Below are 22,722 nucleotides of genomic sequence, written 5' to 3' on the forward strand. Positions count from 1 at the left end.
CCGTTTGGTCTTCATGTCCGTTAGGGGGAATATTTGACGACCCTCCGATAATTGGTCCCATATATTATTGTCCGATTTGTTTTCTAGTTAAAAAGACCTTTCATGTTGTCCTAATCGACCTACAAGTAAGTTTTGACGGTTTTTTCCTTTGGTTGTGGGGCGACATTAAGTTCGTACAACACTCCCAATTATTTTTTATTTGAGTCTTATATTATACCGACTTTTGTATCGGGTATCAGGTGATCGAGTGCGCTTTCGTTTCGAATGAAATTTCATCTCGTTCTTAATGGGTGTTGTACCACTTGTACATACATTTTGACATCAAGTTTTTAAAAATAATGCTCGATTTAAAAATTTGCGTTCTTCAATTTCAAAAATTCCTGTCCAATAAATAGATACATTATTCACAATAGAAAGATTTTAAACAGTTTTACAAACTGTAAAAATGCAAGAAAATCGGTTCAGCCGTTTTCGAGTTTATTAGCAACAAACACTTCGACTTTTGTATAATAGAATAGATGCCAAGCTTTTAAATTTGATTTTATACTGTTTATCCTAACATGCTCTAAACAAATTGGCATCACTGTTTTTCTTTGAGTTGAGAAAGAGTAGCAAATCTTTGCTCCCTGTATTTTTTCTCTCGCACCGTCACTCATTGATGATTTTCTCTATGAGGTTTGCCACAACGAGAAACAGAAAGGAGAGAGAGAGCAAATGTTGCTGCTGTTCTGACTGCTATGGCCGAGACGCAGAGTGGGGCTGGTGTTTGCCTTGCTTTTGCTATTGGAGACACCAAATACACCTCACACCAGACATATGATGCTGATGTTGTTGACGACGACGTCGTCCATGCGTGCGTGTTGAAAACGTAACGAATTTCAATTTGAATTTTTGCATTGTGTTCGGTCTTCTTACTTGACTTTAGTTCGTTTGCGACCGTTATTACGTTTACACACAGTGACGCCAGGCGGATATAACAATCGGCTCTCGTGTTTTGAGAAGATTTTTCACATACAAAAAAGTTTTGTTTGTTTCTTGTAATTCTGTATAGAAGAGTTTATCAACAACCAAACAGCCAAGAAGGCGAAAAAAGTCTCGTTTTTAACGTAGTCTACTTACAACAAAGTGATTTGTAAAGAAATAAAAAAAAGAAGAAACAAAGAATTAAGAAAAGTGCAAATAATAACAAAAGCTGAAAACAAATTTTAAAGTAAGAAAAAGAAGAAGAAAAAATTCAATAAAATCAAACTTGGCAGAAAAGAGGGTGTTTGTCTTGCTTGGTTTCTTCTCTTCTTACCCTTCGGCCGATTTAATTAAGAAAAGCAGTCGGTGTGTTGTTAAAGCAAAACAAAAAAGGAAGCTTGATTCGGAAAGGAAATACAAAAGAAAACAAAAAGAAATTAGAGATTCTGGCAAATCAAAGAAACAAATAAGCAACAACACCAAAAAAAAAGCGAAAGGAAACATTGTCTGTGTCGCCATAGTCAGCGTCATTTGCTTTTGATAGTACCAAGCCTTAGGCTATAATTTTGAAATAAAAAAAAAATAATTGTAAAGAAAAAGTTTTTAATTAAATCCAGCAAAAATCACAAAATCTAAATCTATAAAAATTTTAACTTTGTCAAAAAAAAGAAAAAATCAAAGCCACTTTCAATATCGCTGTTGCTGTATGGCCATATCATAACAATCCACATGCCAAATCAATCCTGTTCGCTGAAACCATAAAAAAGGTGAATGTTTTATGTCTTTTTTTTTGAAGTTCTTTAAAAGTTTATGTGCTTGCCGCCAAGTGCGGCTTTTTTTAATTAATTTTTTTTTATTGTCAAGTGTAATACTGCGCTATGTTATTTTTATTATTATGGTATTTTAATTTATTTAAATGAGTTCTAAGGCTATACATGTGTAAAGCGCGCGCGGACATTTCTGCCCAGTCAAATTCATGTCATCAGCAACCACAACACAACAGCCTCTATTGCCAATACCTACTTTTGTGTTTTCAGGAGTGTGTATGTGTGTGTATTTGTGCTTGAATTTTATTGTGCTTTGTGAGTTATTCGATCTGGTTGTTGTTTTGTTATTTATTTATTTTTTTTTTAACTCTAAACGGAAGCTGTGCTCTGCTCTCTCCCTCTCTTGGGAGGCCCCTAAACTCCTCTTTAACTTGAGTTCTGTGAGGCTTGGTTCTATGTGTTATGTGTGTGCTTTAGTGAACGAATTTATCTAAAGTTTGTTGTTAACTAAAACAACAGTAACAGCAGCGGCAGCAGCAATAGCAACAACAATAACAATACCCGTCGTTGCTTACCCACATCGTGGTAGACATCGCCATCATAGTCGTATTCGTTGCCGTCTTTGTCATTGTCATTTCAATTTCGATTTATGGTTTGCGAATATCCACGTTTTTCTTGTGTGCTTGTAAATGCGTATCCCCCATGCTCATACAGGGCCGGCCCTGTAGCCATCATAAGTCGTCCATCCATCGTTTGTTTTGTTTGTTTTTTTTTTCTTATTCAATGTTGTTGTTATGTTCAGTTACGGTGTTGCGTTGCGTTGCGTCTGTCATATTTGGTTTTGCGTTGTCTTTTGTTGTTTTTTGTAATTTAGTGCGGCTTTTGTTTTTGTTTGGCACATTTTTTTTTGTTGTTTTCGCCAAAGCCACTCACTGTTGCTGTTGCATACATAGCCCCCCCCCCCCCATACGACAGTCGTGATAAATGATAAACATTTTGGATTTTTATTTAAGCCTATATTGAAGCTCACCATGAGCTTTGCGCCAACACAAACACACGCACACCCAAGTGTTAATGTTGCAAGGCTGCTGTTATTTGTTTGCGAGGCCTTAAATTTTGTTTATGTTGCATTTTGTGACAGTCAATGTTAAGCCGGGTTTAGACTATGAGATTTAGTAATGTATGAAATTGAAAAATTACAATAGCAAGTGGGATTTTTTTGTGTATTTTAGGCTTATGGAAAGTTAGAAAATATTGGAAGTGAGTTAAAAACTCCGACGGTAAATCAGTTTAACATTTTCCAATGTTTTTCAAAACCCAAATTAAATAAAATATTAAATAAAAAAAAAATAAATAAAAAGTTGTTATCAAGGTGAAAAATTTTGGAGGTTCAGAGGTTTGAACGCTTGGGTTCTCATCCTAGCGAGAACATCAGAAAAAATTTTTTCGGCGGTAATTATCCCCTCCTCAGTCTGGCGACTCTTGTGAGATATATTACTGTTACTATGCCATATAAACATTTCTGCCCAAAAGATGTCGCACTGTGGCAAGCCCTTCGGACTAGGCTATAAAAAGGAGGTCTCATTATAAAGAGTCCGGATTTTTATGTAAAATCGAAATTTTGCCGTCTATAATTTGGAAAACTCGTTGGTTTTTTGCAATAGACTGACTTAAGAATTTCGAAGAGCTAAATATGACGATACAATATCACCATATTTGCCAAATAATAGATAACAAAATTTTGATGTTGCATAAAAATCCGGGATCTACATATCATTGAGCTTAAACTATAATTGGACAGCACTGATTGTTATGTAAAAAGTTTGGCTCTGTTTTTTTGTCAATTGTCTGCAAATTTGTCCACTAAGGAACTGGGCTATATTCTCACAAATCAATAAGTGCTGCCCGATTCACTTTGAAGCTCAATGATAAGGAATCTCCTTTTTATAGGCGAGTCCGAACGGCGTGACGCAGAGCGACACCTCTTTAGGGAGAAGTTTTTTACATGGCAAAATGCCTCACAAATGTCGCCAGCATTAGGAGGGGATAACCACCGCTGAAAAATTGTCTGATTGCCCTGCCAGGATTCGAACCCAGGCGTTCAGCGTTTTAGGCGGACATGCTAACCTTTGCGCTACGGTGGCCTCTCTTTGGCTCTGTTTCTTAGTGGATTGTTCAGAATTTGCAACTTGAAAACTTTTGGAGTATGTTTTAGATTTGACGCGGGTTTGAATCCTAACACTATGAACAAATTTTCAGCTACAAAACTTTTTTGCCAAGAAGTGGCGCAACTTCTTCCAGCCTCTGTGTGACAAAGAAGGCCCTTATCATTGGGCTTCAACTTGAATTGGAAGGCAGTCATTGACATGAGAAAGTTCTGCCATTTGGCCCAAGACCTTTTTTTAAGGAATCGCCTTTATAAAAAGGTCTTGATTCAAATTCCAAATTTTGGAAAAAAATCTCAATAAAAAAATCAAAATATTTAAATTTTTTTGTCAAAAAAGATTTTAAGATAAATAGTTGAAAAGAATTTTATTTTTTTCCAAATATTTTGTCTAAGTCTAATTATTGTACAAAATTTTATTTTCATTGTTTGAAAACAGTTTTCGAGGAAAATTACATTTTGTCATTTCATATTCACATGATTTTTTATAAAAACTAAATTAAATTAAAAAGCGTGCAAAGTTTGGCCGGGCCGAATCTTACGTCGCCTCCACCATGGATAGCATTTGTCAAGTTCTTTGAATGACTTTTTCAAATAGAAAAACGTCACCTACAAAATTTCAGTCAATTCGAGTAATAATTGCGCCCACCAGAGGCTCAAAAAGTCAAGCTGGGAGATCGGTTTATATGGCAGCTATATCAGGTTATGTACCGCTTTAAACCATATTTGAAACAGTTGTTGCAAGTCATACCAAAACGACATATGAAAAATTTCAACCATATTGGATAAGAATTGCGCCCTCTAGAAGCACAAGTAGTCTAATCGTGAGATCGGTTTATATGGCGGCTATATAAGGATTTGGACTAATTTAGACTGTACTTTACACAGTTGTTGAAAGTCAAAATAAAAAAAAACTCCATGCAAAATTTCGGCTAAATCGGATAAGAAAGGCGCCCTCTAGAAGCTCAAGAAGTCATGACACAAGAACGGCTTGTATGGCAGCTATACCGATTTCAACCATTCATTGCACAATTGTTGGGAGTCATACCAGAACACTTCTTGTAAAGTTTCAGCCAAATCGGATAGAAATTGTGCCCTCTAGAGGCTCAAGAAGTCAGATCGGTTTTTATGGCGGTTATGTTGGGAGCTATAACAGAACATTGTGTGCAAAATTTTAGCTAAAATGGAAAAAAATTACGGCTTCCAGGGGCTCAAGAAGTCAAATCGGGAAATTGGTTTATATGGGAGCTATATCAGGTTATGGACTGATTTGAACTATACTTCACACAGTTGTTGGGAGCCATAACAGAACATTATGTGCAAAATTTTAGCTAAAACGGACAAAAATTACGGCTTCCAGGGGCTCAAGAAATCAAATCGGGTAATTGGTTTATATGGGAGCTATATCAGGTTATAGACCGATTTGAACTGTACTTGGCACACTTGTTGGCAGTCATAACGTAACACCATATGCAAACTTTCAGCCAAATCGGTTAAAAATTGCGGCTTGTTAGGACCCAAGAAGTCAAATCGGGAAATCGATTTATATAAGAGCTATATCAGGTTATAGACCGATTTGGATCATACTTGGCACTGTTGTTGGAAGTCGTAATAGAACACCACATGCAAAATTTCAGCCAAATCGGTTAAAAATTGCAGCTTGTAGGGACTCAAGGAGTCAAATCGGGGGATCGGTTTATATGGGAGCTATATCTAAATCTGAACCGATATGGCCTATTTGCAATCCCCAGTGACCTACATCAATGTTAAGTATCTGTGCAAAATTTCAAGCGGCTAGCTTTACGCGTTCGTCCGCTTTGGTGATTTCGACAGACGGAAGGACATGGCTAGATCGACTCAAAACGTGCAGACGATTCAGAAAATATATACTTCATGGGGTCTTAGACGTGTATTGCGAGGTGTTACAAACGGAATGACTAGATTAATATACCCCCATCCCATGGTGGTGGGTATAAAAATCAAAATTTTCGGAAAAAATTTATTTTTTTTTTAATTTTCTACAAAATTTTTATGAAAATCTATTTTCAAGAGAGATAAGGCTTAGAAAATTCTACAATAATTTTAAAAATTTTTTTTATGAAACTTTTACGACTTTCTTCTAGATTTTGGAAAATTTCCTTTAAAAAAATCGATAAATTTTCAAATTTTTTTTTTATGAAATTCGATAAATTTTTTAAAAAAAAAATGTATGTTAAAGCTTAGCAAAATAAAAAAATGGTTTACAGTTTTCTTTGAAAAAAAATCGTTGAATATTCCATCAATACTAAACCTACGTCAAAGAGACCAATTTTTAATACTACTCCAAAAATGCCAAATTCAAGACATAAAAATGCTTGAGCCAGTTTTTCGGTATAATATGTCCAGTTTTGACAATTATAATAAGTTTAGAGAATCATAAAAAATAAAAAAAAAATCCAAACCGGTAAACATGTTGGTCGTTTTGTAGCATTCAGGACTTCTTCATTATGGTCTGTGGCATACATACTAGCACATAGTTTACTAAGGTAAATGGCTAATTTTTTTTATTGAAATCAGGTAATTAGAGACCTCAGCTAGTGATGCTGCCGTTTAATTTAAAAATGTTTGGAAATATCTTTTATGACCATTTAATAGTAGCTTGTGCACACATTTGGTTTGTTTGTTTTCGCTCTTCCCCAACTAACTAACTGACTGACTAACTAACTGTGCTGGAAATGCAAATTGTCTAGGCCATAAAAGTTTATGGCATTTTAAATTTCACAAAATTCATATCATCATCTCGAACAACGCATTGATTGGCTCAAAACTTCTGCGTGTTTTTTGAAAAATTATTTTTAATTAACATTTTGACCATCGTATGATTGAATGTGGCATACTTTGTTGGCCAGCCAACCTGTTTCTGTAAAGTGGCAGGGGGTATTTGGGAGCAACCTGCACTGATTCGATTAGTCTTGAAAACTGGTCTGAATTTCAAATATTTCCAAAATTTAAGTTTGAAGAGAGACGTAATTTTTTCAAAATTAACATATTTTTATGTTTTGTTATGTTGAATTACAATTCAATTATAGTTTATGATGTGGAAAATTATTTTACAAAATTTTTAATCCGTTGATGATGTTGATGTTATTGAAAACGCCATGGAATTCAATGTCAAAAGAAACTACAGCTGATGTTGAGATAGGTCAGGCAATATGTTGTTGTCAGGTGTTACAACATTGAAAGGTAGGAGCATAGAGAGGAAATTTTTTTTGATTACAACAGCACACAGAATATATTATAATAAAAATGCATCGTATTCCTTCTGTTCCCATTTATTATGATTGCAAAGGACTCTGAAATAAACCATATATTGCAAATTATGTCTACGTTATTCCTACTGATCCTTTCTAGTGTGTCCCTATTGAACCTTTCTATTGTCCTTTTAAAGGAATCTTGAATTGATAATAGTTTTGTTTCCGATTATAACTAAAAAACGTTAAATATATGCATTGAATTCCTACTGTCCAAATCTATTAAATATGTAGAAGTATATAGAAGTTATATATACCTTTTTTCATTTCAACAATAACTCGCCATTATGTTTACGAAATTCCTAATAATCCTATCTATAAGCAAACAAAGTCTTACAAAGATTGATTTTAGCAACACATCCGTAATGCAGCTTAATCGCTTGTAATTTGTGAACCTACAAAATCTTTTAGCGAAAAAAATCTTAAAATTCACTTACGTTGCGTCTCCACTAATCTCCATATGTTCTAAAGGCCAAAACAGAATGAGCGTGTTGAGCTTTGGTTTTGAACGTCGCGTTAAAAAATTCATCTTTGCAAATAAATGTGCAAAAAGTGGCTCGCAAACAGATTATAACTTTGACGTCTAAAAAACTATGTAGTTCACGTGTGACAACATAGAATGACGCTCGCTTTCAAGCGCCAAAGTTGAAACTTTTCCGCGTTACTATTGTGGAATTTGTATGCAGAGTTGCTTTTTAGCAACTTGACGCTTAAAAACAAAACTCAACGCGCTCATTTTGTTACGGCCTTAAGTGCGTTGAGCTTTAGTTTTGAGCGTCGCGTAAAAAAATGCAACTCTACAAAAAATACCACAAACGCAACGCGCAAAAGTAAACGAATTTTCAACTTTGACGACTAAAATCGAGCGTCATTCTATGTTGTCATACGTGAAATGGTGCTTTAAGGCGTCAAAGTTAAAAATTGTTTAACTTTTGCGCGTTACTTTTAGACATTTGTTTGCAGAGTTGCATTTTTCGACGTGACGCTCTTCAACACGCTCATTCTTTTTAGGTCATGAGCGCGTTGAGCTTTGGTTTTGAGCGTCGCATCGAAAAATGCAACTCAGCAAATCAATTTTACAACTGAAATCGAGCATTGTTCTGTGTTGCCTACCTAAAAGCGTTTTTAGACGCAAAATTTAAAAATTGTTTGACTTTTGTACGTTGCTTTTTTTGGCAAATGTTTGCAAAGTTGCATTTTAAACGCAATGCTCAAATACAAATCTCAATGCGCTCATTCTATTTTGGCCTTAAAGGAATTGTTTTAATATAAGGCCCAGAATGCACCTCAAGCGAAATTTTCCCTTACAAACACATGGTGACAAAAAATTATGCATTCACTTAGTCAATCTGCCACACTTTTTTGTTGATAGGGTACGCATTTATCAAAATTAAATGTTATTTTGTATTAATACATCCATTATGTTGTGGAAGCTATAATAAAAGCAATAGTTTTCTTGCAATGAATAAAAAAATATATTCAATCCTTTCAATGTCACCCTGTAACACAAAGCAAACCGAACATAACGCTTAGGATATGCCAAAGCATTTAGTTTGGCAACGAAAATTTCATATGAGGTGCATAAAAGCAAATTTTCCATCTCTTATAATGCTCCGTAAACGGTGTACTAGTTACTGCACAACATCACCCACTATGCGTCACGTGTTCCACTAATTTCCTTTTAAATTATTTCACCATGTTTGTACACTCGACTGACTTGAAGCCATGAGGGGTCATGATCAGAAAACGAGTTTAAATGCCTCTGTCAACATTTTGTTGTGTTTTTATTTTTTGCAATTGTTATGCATGAATTTGTAACGTTCATTGTTTTTGTTTGTAAAACCAAACAAAATCGTTCACTAACACACTACCAGCAGTAGGCATAAATGTTCACAAACATCATACACTCACATCAAGGGGGTTATGTGTGTTTGTGAAAGATTTATTCCCCATTGGATTTTATCGCCACTCAATTCGTATGCGAAATAAATCAAAAGCAAAGATACCCTAACTTAAGACGTAATTAACGATAAACAGCCTATATACCAGCAACAAAAAGTCAAAGAGGATGGGGTATTGAAAAATGGAAAAAAGACCAGAAAAAAAACCAAAAACTCCAAAAAAAAAAATCCCATAACAAAAGAAAAGATGTATGACCAGAGCATAACAGAGAAAAAAAGAACCAACTCTATGTGGTAAAAGAATAAACAAATCAAAATCACATTTCTGGGATAGATGGTGGTGGTGGTGTGGACAAGTAAGGCGCAAAGGAAGCAGGTTTTAGTTCTTTTTTTGCGTTTGCACCTCTTTTCTTTTCTCCTTTCTTGTCGTCTTCTTTCCTTGGGGACTCACGCGATTGTCTTGGATGTCGTCACAAACCAGGTTCACAGACAATAACAGACTGTGTAATGGTGGCGGACTACTACAGGATGGCTTAGTGGCCAGTAGGAAGTAGAGTTGCCAAAGCAAGGCAGGAAATTGTATATTTTTTTTAGGGAAAAATGTGCCAAAATACTTTTATTTAAGACCTATCTGGATAAAATACCAGTGCAAAGTTGTACCGGTAAATAAATAATAATAAACCACTACTCGTAATTTGCACTAAATAGTACTAAAACTAAACCCAGCAACTAATAGCCAATACCTCTAAAACTCGTCACTCGATTCATTAGCCAAGTCATCGAAATAGGCTGATTTTAAACAGTAAATAGAACTGTTTTTTTTTAGTTTATTGACACCTAAAAACTTGCATGCTATATTTCTACAATATTTTCCCGCAAAATGATCTTGTTCTCTTCCAAATTTCCTCTTTAACTTGAATTCCCTAACAGCAACACTCATCACATGCCTTGCTTTCGCTGTTTAAGTTGGGGAGGAGTTGCCACAGCCGGCCCAGCCGGCGCAAACACAAGATACAATTCGTAGAACAAAAACGAATTACGTAGAAGACAACAAGAACAACAGCCAAATCGGCCAAAGGCAGCGACCGACAAACATAACACAAATTTCAATCCACCATGAGTCGGTGTTTAGGTGTAATTGTGTGTGTGAGTTTTGGGCAGGCATGTGTGTTTACAAGAGTTTGAAAGTTTTGTTTTGCGGAGTGCAAAAGTCTTTTAATACCTGCATGCTGGTGTTGTTATTGTTGTTGCCGGATATTCTCAATTCCTTTCCAAATTTCGAACAACAAATTTTGTTTAAACTCTCACAACACTCTAAGGCACAACAATGCATACACAGATAATGAGTGCGAGCGGCTCCTATGACTCCTGGTGTCTAGTTGCTTTTGCTTTTGTTGAGGGGGGTTGCGGACGGGGATCGACTTGCCTTCTTTCTAATCAGAGTTGTGTTTGTTTTGTTGTCTTTTTTTCTGTTGGTTTAAAACAATGTGAGCCGAGTGTTTGTTCTTGGCTGGGCTGTTTGACGAAATTCTAGGAATTCAATTGAACACTAAAGCTGGGGTTAACATGATATCTCCCTCTCTCTCTCTCTCTCTCTCTTTTCAACTCAACTATTGAACGGTATTTTTTTTGGCATTTACAGTTGGGGGAATGATTGTTTGTTTGTTTGATGGTATGGTTAATCATTTCATGAGGGCGATCCATTATAAGTGAGGTCTGTTTATGTTAGGAGTGTTTCCACTATAAGAATGTCACTTCATTGACTAAAAGCGCATAACTACGGTGCTATTAGGCATTTTTTATCCGGATAAAAAAGTGTTTATAGGCAAAAGTAAAGGCTTTCATCTGAGCTAGCAAGGGAAAAGAAAATTCAGATATAAATATGAAAAATTTAATAAATTGTACAATTTTTTTGACTATTTTCATAGTCTCCATCCAAAGTTGGAGGAATACTAGGGTGTACATGTTGTAGTCTCCATCCAAAGTTAAGGGTATACTAGGGTGTACTTTTATTTATAATTTAGGATTATTCGATTAATCGTTTATTTGAAAATTCAAGTCTAATGATTAACCGAACAAGACCCAAAGAGTTTGACAATTAATCGATTAATTGTTTATCATGTCTAATAAAACAAAATGGGATATTTTTTTAGATCTTATCCTTCAAATATTTCTCATATGTTTATGAATATCGATTCGAATTGTGTATAGGGGAGGGGCAAACGGATGCGATTTATTTTATCTCCTTTTCGAACTAAAGTAAAATATTCTAATCCCAAACGAATGAAATTTTACCCAAGTAGTGCCCAAATGATCAAAATATGCAGACAAATGACTCAAATCATATGTTTTAAGCCTTTTAACCTCCAAAAGATTAATCGATTTACCGTCCTCAATTATTCGATTATTTGAAAATACGTAATTTTCAATTGTTCGATTATTTAAAAGGTCATAAATAATCGATTTAAAATAAATTTGGCATAAAAACTTCTCTGAAGATTTGCAATACCCATGGCAAGTATAATCAAAATCGGTCTATAATCTGATATAGCTTCCATACAAACCGAACGCCCAATTTTATATCTTGAGCCTGTAGAGAGCACAATTCTTATCCGATTTGTTTAAATTTCGGCAGGATGACATTTTCTATGACCTCCATTATCGATTCTTAGTATGGTCTGTATTGGTCCGTAACCTGATACAGCTCCCTTGTAAGCATATCTTTCGATTTTACTCTTAGAGCCTCAAAAGGGCGCAATTTTTATTAGATTAGGTACAACTTTTGAACGATGATTTCTGTTAAGACCTCTAAAATGTAAGCCAAATATGACCCGGATCGGTCTATAAGCGTACATAGCTCCCATATAAACCGATCATTCGATTTTACTTCTGAATCTTCTAGAGGGCGCAAGTGTGTAAGCAAAGAAAGGTTCCCCAGAAAAGTTTAAGCCCCCCACTACGTTGTTTTTAAAAAGGTTTACGAAATTTTTTGCTTCTAAAAGGGATTTAGCCTCCACCGCCAGACAAATGGACTGAGGTTTTCAAAGGTGGTTTTCCCCTCCTAATGCTGGCAACATTTGTGAGGTACTATGCCATGTAAAACTTCTCTCCAAAGAGATGTCGCTCTGCGGCATGCCGTTCGGACTCGGCTAGAAAAAGGAGGCCCCTTATAATTGAGCTTAAAACTTAAATCGGACTGCACTCGTTGATTTGTCAGAAGTTTGCCCCTGTTCCTTAGCGGAATGGGCAAAATTAGCTATTTGCAATTACAAGGAAGAAAAACACAATACTTAGCCTTTTTTGTATGTAGGAAATAACATAAGGTCTTATTACAATATATTGAGGTTTTCCAAATGGCATGAACATGTTGACTATACACCTAAACTAATCATATATCATGCCATACACTAGTTGATGGTATAAAAAGAGCTCTTAAATTGCCTTGTTTATAGTTATAAATAAAAAATAACTAAAATTTGTCTTCTAGAAATCTTTCATTGCTTTAAAATCCGCTAAAATTACAACATTCCTCTAAACGAGTTCCATCACCCTACTACACCACATGTCATGCCAGGCATTGTATGGAAATTTGCAAAAACGATTTTCGCCGCAAACTTTCAAAACTAGTGCGGGTGGTGGTAATGAGAACAACAATAACAACAACAACAATCCACAAAAAAATCCCAACTGTTTCATTGCAAAGGTAAAGCAGCAGCCATTGGTACTCTGCAATGAATGGGTTTGTTGTGAGTGTTGAATAAAAAAATAGCTCTCTTGCTCTCCTTGGCCGATTTACGGTAAATCTCTTTTGGCAGTGTGACAATGTGAGAGTGAGAACTAAATTCCCCACAAAACATGAGGTGAAAATCAAAGAAGGCAAAGAAACATGTGTGAGAGCAGGAAAAAGAGAGCAAGTGAGAGAGTGTTGAGTTTTAGCAGCCTTATGTTGCTCATGGGGGTGTTGTTTGTTTTGTAAAATTGAAATGAATAAGCAATGGCCATTGTTGTTAGTGTTTCTCTTTTTATTGTTGTTGTTTTTTTTCAAGGGGGAGTAAGCACAGCCTGTAATAGGTACATTAAAGGGAGAGTAGCAATTTTCACCACAGGATATTGTCATCACATGTGCTGCTTGAAATTTGTACCTTGTTATATTTGGTAATACTTTGATTTTCACACGTTTTGCCTGCAAGTTTTTGGCAAACCAAGCGAATTGGTTTTTTATTATTGAATAAAAGGGGAGGTGAGAAGAGAGCAAAGGCAGCAGCTTGAGTTTTCTGCCTGGCTCTGATGGCCCATAACTAAGAATAAAACTGTCAGTTTGACATAAAGAGTCATCGTTTTAAGACACAAAAAAAAGCAAGGAAAAAGCGGCAAAGAAAAAAATTCGGAGTATTTCGCAAAAATTAAAATTGTGAAATCAGAATATTGAATAATAAAAAAGTTAGTTAACAATAAAACCTAGTTTAGAAAAAAAAAAAAAATAAAAATAGTTTTTGATAATTTATATTTTTTTCTCTTTTCATTGCAGGTGTTAAAGTTGTGTGGAAAAAATCTGTAAAAATTTATAAAAAAAAAAATTAAATATCAATCAACGGTCTTTTATCATCTCATTTTCGACTAAAGAAGACCCGCCACTTACTGTGCAAACATAAGAAAACCAATCCATGCTATAACAACAAAAATTGTTTTGTATATATTCCAGCGTTATAGGGGCTATATGTGCTCTCGAGTTTGTTTTTGGAAGAAATAAAATTCATCACGTTTAATAACCAAACGAGTTAAAGTTAAATCTGTTGTTCTCTTCTGCTGGTTCTGTAGACCAAAAAGTCAAATAACAAAATAACCCAAAACAACAACTACAACAAGAAAATAAAAATCAACATCAACAACAACATCATCATCATCATCAACGTAAAAAACATTATCGTCAAACCAAAACAACCCACTGCCCGCGTTTCCATTGAAAAGAGGTATTACAAAAGTTTTAAAAAAGCAACATAAAACAACAACAACAACAACGACCATACAAATTGTAGGAACATAATTATAAGTGCTGCTCAACTTTAAACCAAGAGCCAGAAAGAGAGAGGGAGAGAGATAAAGTTCAAAGGAAACACATCGACATCAACATCACACACACACACACACCATAACAACATCAACAACAAAACAGAATCCCCCAAGATTTGCCTTTTTTATGCCGCTTATCTTGGTCCTCTCGTCTCTCCATTAAATGTTCAACGTTCTATGTTTGTGTTCAATTTAAGTGTTTCAAATGAATTAAAGCAAAAAATTTAAAGAAAAAGCTAAAAAGTTGCGAGCAACCTCAAAAAAGAAGAAAAATTAAGGAGAAAAATATAAAAAAAATTAAAGCCGCTACCAATGAAGCCAAGCCTATAAAATCATATTCAAGTGTCTAAAGTGAAAGAAATTTTTTCTTAAAAAAATTGGTTTTTCCCAACCATCCATAGGCTTTAAAATAAGTGAGTGCAACGAGTCTATCGTTAAATTAAGAAAAATTTTTGCCGCTGCAAGTGTTTCCAGAGAATCGCACCACAATTTTCACGAATATGCTATTCGAAAATCCCGCTGTAGCTGCCAAGCTACCGTTCCCGTATAATGTGCCACCGCCGTTGCAGGCAGCCGCTGCGGCAGCAGCTGTTCCAAATTTAAGGTGAGTGGAAAACATTTTTTTAACAGAAAAAAAGGTTAAAATATAAGAAAAATTTTAAATAAAATAAAAAAGAACAACAAAGTAAAAAAAAAATAATTAAAAAAAACCCTATAAAATAATGTGAATGTGAAGCAGATAGGAAAGTAAAAAAAAACAGCAAGGAATGGCAAAAGACGGGCGGTGTCGACTTTATAATACCCTACACCTACCCTATAGGTACAAAGTGGGAGCTATATCTAAATCTAAACCGATTTGGACCAAACTTCTCAGATATTGTGGAAGCATAGAGAAAAGCGTTGTACAAAATTTTGGCAAGATTGGTCAATAAATGTGCTTGCAGTGGCCCTATAAGTGAAAATCGGGCGATATACATATCCGGTAGCTATATCCAAATCTGAACCGATATGTCCCATTTAAAATTCCCAATGACCTACATCGATAACAGGTATCTGTGCAAAATTTCAAGCGGCTAGATTTGCGCGTTCGACAGCTATCGTGTATCGACAGACAGACGGACCAAAATTACTTGATCGACTTAGAATGTCGAAACGACTTTATGGGGTCGCAGATCAATATTTTGAGTTATTATAAACGGTTATATATACCCCCATCCCGTGGGTATAAAAACAAATTATGAAATATATAAAAAGTTTAAAATATATAAAAATTATAAAAATAGTACGCAAATGTAAATTTGCCCATGACCATTCTATTTGGAACAGAGGCAAACTTCTCACATATCAATGAGTGCTGTCCAATTCAACTTTAAACTCAATGCTTAGTGACCTTATTCTTAAAGCCGAGTTCGAACGGCATTCCTCAAAAGACTCCTCTTTGGGTAGAAGGTTTTACATGGCATAGTACCTCACAAATGTCGCCCGCATTGAAAGAGGATAACCATCGCTGAATAATTTTTTCTATTGTTCTCACCAGTATTGAAATACATATGTTCAGACATGCTATCCTCTACGCTATAGTTGCCTCCAAGATCAAAATCAGGCTATATATTTTCCTAAAAAGATTTTTTATCCTTGCAATTTTGGTATAAATCATCCAAGATTTTTTATCTTTGAAATTTTTTGCATAAAAATTCCAATTTTACTATTAATATTTGCGTGCACACATAACTTAAGCCCTTTTACACCGCTGCTTACAGTTCTAGGCACCACAACGAAATGGCCCTTATGAGATTATCAATTATTTTGTACAAATTATAGTACTTTTAGTGCAAAATGCCTTTTATTAATAATACGTATACGCACTAGGGTACTACAAATTCAAAATTTAGTTTTCCTAGGAAAAATAGCTGCACACAAGAAAACTTTTTGGAACTTCAAATATACTGTGATTATTGCTAATTGTCCTAGTTTTGGGGTTATTGATATCAATTCTGTGAGCCATACATTTCCTAATTTGAAAAATTTTTCATAACTGTCTGTCTCAAAAATTCTGAATATTAGTAACCTGTTTCATGCACACATGACTAAATATTTTTTAAACTGCTACTGACAGCTCTAAGCAGTATAATGAAATTGGCTTTATGCTGTTATCAATTACTTTGTGTAAACTTTGGTAATATTATTTCCAAATATTGTTTACCATTAATACTCATATGCTCTAGGGTACCAACAATTAAAAATTAAATATGGAACAGGAAAAAAGTGTGCAGCTTTTAGGGATTTTATGTACAATGTGATTGCTGCAATTTATTTTACTTTTAGTGTTATTCATATCAATTTGTTTAGCCATAAAATTTTTTGTTTTATTTTATATCAGAAACAAGGCTGAACACAGTATAATTTGTGTTGTACAATGAATGCAAAGATTTTAGGAAGTACATACTTTGTCCGGCCCGGCCACAATCATTGCTCTATAAGTAGCCCATCCTGAATTCTTTAGAAAATACCAAGAGTTATGGATATCAATACTCTGATCTTCAAACTTCGTAATTCAAGGACATTTTTATGTTTTTCTTAAAAAATCTGAATACTAGTAAGCCTTTTTTGTGCACACATGACTTAGAGCTTTTTTGACTGCTACTTACAGTTCTTAGCTACACAATGAAGTTGCCTTTATGCATTTATCAATTATTTTGATCAAGTTATGGTTATTTTATTGCTAAATGTCGTTTATTATTAATACTCATACGCTCTAGGGTACCAAAATTTAAAAATTCACTTTTCCTAGGAAAAAAGCTGCACACAAAGAAACTTTCAAGGATTCTAAGTAAACTTGAATTACTGCTAATTATTCTACAAATAGCGTAATTCATATCAATTCGCTGAGCCATGATTTTCTAAAGTTTATCTAATTGAAGAAAATATTATGTACCTGCAACAAATCGGGACTCAGCACAAGGAGCTTTGCATAATAAATGTGAAGATGTGGATGTGAAGATCTGAAGGGGAAGTTGTTTTAGTTTCTAGTTCCCTAGCTTTTGATTTGATTTAGAGTTTTAAAGCTTATAACATTATCATACATTTTTATTTATATGTGTTTTTTATATATTTTATTTTTTAATAACATTCTTGACCTGCTGCCTTATACTAAATCTCATTTTATGTGTTTATCATACCTCAAGCAGCTTAAGATTTCAGTTGCACTTTGAAAATTGAAATGAAAAACAAAAAACACAAAACCAAGCAAAAAAAAGCAAAATCAATTTGCTGAGCCATAATTTTCTAAAGTCGATCTAATTCAAGAAAATATTATGTACCTGCAACAAAGCTGAACACAGTATAATAAACTTTGTACCATTCATTGTACAAAACATACTTTGTCCGGCCCGGCAACAATCATTGCTTCATAAGTAGCACACCCTAAATTCTTTAGAAAATCCCAAGAGTTATGGATATCACTATTCCGAGCTTAAAGTTTCCAAATTCAAGGAAATCTTTATGTTTTTCATAAAAAATCTGAATATAGGCAATCCTTTTTTGTGCACCCATGACTAAGAGCTTTTTTTACTGCTACTTACAAATTCTAGCTACACAATGAAGTTGCCCTTATGCATTTATCAATTATTTTGAGCAAGTTATGGTCATTTTATTGCTAAATGTCGTTTATTATTAATACTCATACGCTCTAGGGTACCAAAAATTAAAAATGTTCTTTTCCCTAGGAAAAAAGCTGCACACAAGGAAACTTTTAAGGATTTTAAGTAAACTTGAATTACTGCTAATTATTCTACAAATAGCGTAATTCATATCAATTCGCTGAGCCACAATAAGTTGATCTAATTCAAGAGAATATTGTGTACCTGCAACAAATCGGGCCTCAGCACTAGGTGCTTTGCATAATAAATGTGAAGATTTGAAGGGGAAGTTAATTTAGTTTCTAATTCCCTAGCTTTAGATTTGCTTATAACATTATCATTCATTTTTATTTATATGTGTTTTTTATATATTTTATTTTTTAATAACATTCTTGACCTGCTGCCTTATACTAAATCTCATTTTATGTGTTTATCATACCTCAAGCAGCTTAAGATTTCAGTTGCACTTTGAAAATTGAAATGAAAAACAAAAAACACAAAACCCCACAAAACTTGGCCTTATATTGGCAGCCCGGCAACAATCATTGCTCCATAAGTAGCACACCCTGAATTCTTTGGAAAATACAAAGCGTGTTGTTTTATAATTTGTTACGATTACAAATTGTTCCAATACAAAGCATATTAATTGCAAATATTGTTGAGTTTTTTTTTTCTCACTCATTGCCCTGGTCGTCTTTATCTCAACGACGCCAAAGTAATTTATGCGAGTTTGATATTCTCGTTTGCATTGACAATGTCTCGAACGAGCGTTACAAAAAACTGTAGAGAGATTTGCTTTTGTTTTTTTTTTGAATTCACTTTTGAACTTCAAGTTGGATAAGCTTTGTATTTAAGCCAAACATACGTGCGATAAATAACGAAATATGAAACAAATCAACAGAAAGAAAATTTCTATAATAAATTTCCTGTGATTGCCTCCATTCATTCAAGTTTGCTATAAATAATGGTATAAAAATATGAAAAATAAATTTTCTGAGTAATTTCATTGATTTATTCACTTTACAAAGTGAATAAAAATAGAATCTCGTTAGAATGGAAGGAAAGCAAAGGCAAGTGTTTTACGGATTATTTGCCAAAGCAAAGTTCATCCATATTCAACAGCACTTTGTGATTGATTTACTTATGGGCTAGACGGTTGTAGAATTTAATATTACTTTTAGGGAAAAATGTATAGAGATAAACTCTTTAGGGAAATTTCGTTGAAATTTTTTCTTTCATAATAATTTCATTGAAATTTTGTCTTTAGTGGAAATTTGAAATAAATATATGCCCATAAAAGAAAATTTAGGGGTATATTTATTTGCCATTCATCATTCATACTTCGAAATATCCATTTCCAACCCTTTATAGTATGTAAAAATTTACGGCTATCTTGTCATGTCCGTCCGCATGCCCATCCATTCGTCCGTCTGTTGAAATCACGCTACGGTCTTTAGAAATACATACAGTCGAAACCGCATAACTGTAATTAGTGAAAAATACCGCTTAAGTGCAACTTAATGGAAAAAACAGTCTTTTTTGGTGTTGAATTCGAATTGCAATTGAAATTGCATAAGTGAAACTCGCTTAACTGCAAATATCGCTGAACTGAAAAAGTTTCTACACCCCAAATTCCGTTTATATATGAAACCAAAATCGCATTAGTGGAAAAGTAATTTCTATGGAAAACCATATGGATTTTTAAAAATTTGCGTCATCGCCTATGATTGTCTCTGACCCTCTGTAGTGAAAAATACCGCTTAAGTGCAACTTAATGGAAGGAACCAATCTTTTTTAGGGTTGAATTCGAATTGCAATTGAATTCGCATAAGTGAAACTCGCTTAACTGAAAAGTTTTTACACCCCAAAATCCGTTTTTATATGAAACCAAAATCGCATTGGTGGAAAAGTAATTTCTTTGGAAAACTATATGGAGTTTCAAAAATTTCCGTCATCGCCTATGATTATCTCTGACCCTATGTAGTGAAAAACACCGCTTAAGTGCAACTTAATGGAAAGAACCAGTCTTTTTAGGTGTTGAATTCGAATTGTAATTGAATTCGCATAAGTGAAACTCGCTTAACTGCAAATATCGGTGAACTGAAAAAGTTTCTACATCACAAATTCCGTTTTTATATCAAACCAAAATCGCATTAGTGGAAAAGTAATTTCTATGGAAAACTATATGGAGTTTTAAAAATTTGCGTCATTGCCTATGATTGTCTCTGACCCCATGTAGTGAAAAACACCGCTTAAGTGCAACTTAATGGAAAGAACCAGTCCCTTTTGGTGTTGAATTTGAATTGCGATTGAATTCGCATAAGTGAAACTCGCTTAAATGCAAATATCGTTGAACTGAAAAAGTTTCTACATCCCAAATTACGTTTTTATATGAAACCAAAATTGCATTAGTGGAAAAGTAATTTCTATGGAAAACTATGTGGAGTTTTAAAAATTTGCGTCATCGCCTATGATTGTCTCTGATCCTCTGTAGTGAAAAATACCTCTTAAGTGCAACTTAATGGAAAGAACCAATCTTTTTTGCTATTGAATGCGAATTGCCATTGAATTCGCATAAGTGAAACTCGCTTAACTGCAAATATCGCTAAACTGAAAAAGTTTTTACACCCCAAATTACGTTTTTATATGAAACTAAAATGGTATTAGTGTAAAAGTAATTTCTATGGAAAACTATATGGAGTTTTAAAAATTTGCGTTATCGCCTATGATTGTCTCTGACCCTCTTTAGTGAAAAATACCGCTTAAGTGCAACTTAATGGAAAGAACCAGTCTTTTTTGGTGTTAAATTTGAATTGCAATTGAATTCGCATAAGTGAAACTCGCTTAATTGCAAATATCGCTAAACAGGAAAAGTTTTTACACCCCAAATTCCGTTTTTATATAAAACCAAAATCGCATTAGTGGAAAAGTAATTTCTAAGGAAAACTATATGGAGTTTTAAAAATTTGCGTCATCGCCTTTGATTGTCTCTGACCCTTAAAGAGTTCTACTGAGCATTGCTTTTCTTCAATTTAAGTTATTTCATACATAATTAGTGCGTTGTGGAGAAAATTTGCTCGCACTTATGCCCAAATCACTTAACTGGAAACTTATTTCGCTTATCCGAATTACGCTTAACCGAAAGTTACAGATAAGTGAAATCAATTTTGTGTTTTTTTAGCGTTTACTTATCCGGTTTCCACCATTTATTAAGCCAAACCTTTTTCCAGATTCTTTTTTTGTCCAAAGGCAAGTTCGAAGATGGGCTGCATCAGAGTATACTTTGATATTGCCTTTATATAGAATGATCTCCCGACTTTAAGTCTTGAGCCCATAAAAAGCGCATTCATTACCCGATTTCGTCGAAATTTAGGACGGTGAGTTGTATTAGGGCCCTCGACATCTGTACCGAGTATTATCCAGATCGGACTAGGCTTGAATATAGCTGCCATATATAGGGGCCATAATACGCGCAATTATTACGCGATTTCGCTGAAGTTTGGGGCAGTGAGTTGTGTTGGGCTCTCAATATCGTTTCGAATATGGTCCAGATCGGACTAGATTTGAATATAGCTGCCATATATACCGATCTCCCGATTCAAGGTATTGGGGCCATAAAAGGCGGGTTTCTTATCCGATATAGCTGTCATATATACCGACCCTTGATTAAAGGTCTTGGGTCCATAAAAGGCGTGTTTATTACCCGAATTGATCAAAATTTGGAACAACGAGTTTTGTTAGACCCCTCGACATCTACACCGAGTGTGGTCCAGATCGGAATATATATGGATATAGCTACCATATATGCCGTTCTCCTGAATTATGATTTTGGAGCGACAAAAGGCGCATTTATTACCCGATTTCACTAAAATTTGGCATGACGAGTTGTGTTAAACCCCTCGAAATCTGTACCGAGTATGGTCCAGATCGACCCATATATAAATATATATATTGATCCTGATTTATGGTCTTGGGGCCATAAAAGGCGAATTTATTACCCAATTTTGCTGAAATTTGGTACAGTGAGTTGCGTAACGCTCCTCCATATCCGTGTCGAGTATGGTCCAGATAGGCTTATATTTCAGTGTAGCTGTCATATATACCGATCTTCGGATTTAAGGTCTTGGCCCCATAAAAGGTGCATTTATTACCCTATTTCACTGAAATTTGATAGACCTCTCTGAATCAACACCAAGTATGGTCCAGATCGGACTATATATGGATATAGCTGTCGTATATACCGATCTCCCGATTTATGGTCTTGGGACCACAAAAGTCGCATTTATTGTACGATTTGCTGAAATTTGGCATATAGAGCTGTGTTAGATATCCATGCCCAATCTGGTCCAGATTGGACTATATTTAGATATAGCTGCCATATATACCGATCTCCCGATTTAAGGTCTTGGGGTCATAAAAGACGCATTTATTACGCAATTTCGTTGAATTTCGCCACAGTGAGCTATTCCAAACCCTTCAATATTCTTGGCAAATATGGTCCAGATTGGCCCCTCGACATCTGTACCCAGTATGGGCCCCTCGACATCTGTACCGAGTATGGTTGTGTTGCCCGTCTATGAATTGGCTAAATTCCGCCGCCGTTCTTTGACGGTTCCATTGATTTCAAGGCATAAACATATTGGGGTACTCCTTCCGCTCTTGCGGTTGTTCGTTTCTCTAAAGTGGCGCCCGAGCAGGGACCTGAGTTGAGAAACGAACAACCACTAGAAAATGAAAATGAAAACCACAATCTGTTTATCCCAGCACTACAAGAAGGTAAGTCCAAACTATGATTACTCTGCCCGTCCAGATCGGTCTATATTTGGTTATAGCTGCCATAAATGCCGATCTCCATATTCAAGATCTTTAGCCCATAAAAACGAATTTATTATCCGATTTGGCTGAAATTTGGCACAACGAGTTGTGTTA

The 22,722-nt window shown here is 34.8% G+C and overlaps 1 protein-coding gene across 2 annotated transcripts in view; it reads left to right on the forward strand.

The window, feature by feature from the left end:
- Positions 1 to 876: 876 nt before the first annotated feature.
- Positions 877 to 22,722, forward strand: part of LOC106090706 (uncharacterized) — a 533,792-nt gene continuing 511,946 nt past the window's right edge. The window contains exons 1-2 of one of the 2 annotated variants that reach the window (XM_013256991.2): positions 877 to 1,730; positions 13,614 to 14,759. In XM_013256991.2, coding sequence (XP_013112445.1) covers positions 14,656 to 14,759 — 104 coding nt within the window. In that variant the 5' untranslated portion in view covers positions 877 to 1,730; positions 13,614 to 14,655. The remainder of the gene's footprint in view (positions 1,731 to 13,613; positions 14,760 to 22,722) is intronic. The other variant, XM_059362843.1, reaches the window with a different exon arrangement.

The sequence above is a fragment of the Stomoxys calcitrans genome, chromosome 2 (assembly GCF_963082655.1).
Source record: "Stomoxys calcitrans chromosome 2, idStoCalc2.1, whole genome shotgun sequence".
In the NCBI taxonomy this organism is placed as follows: domain Eukaryota; kingdom Metazoa; phylum Arthropoda; class Insecta; order Diptera; family Muscidae; genus Stomoxys; species Stomoxys calcitrans.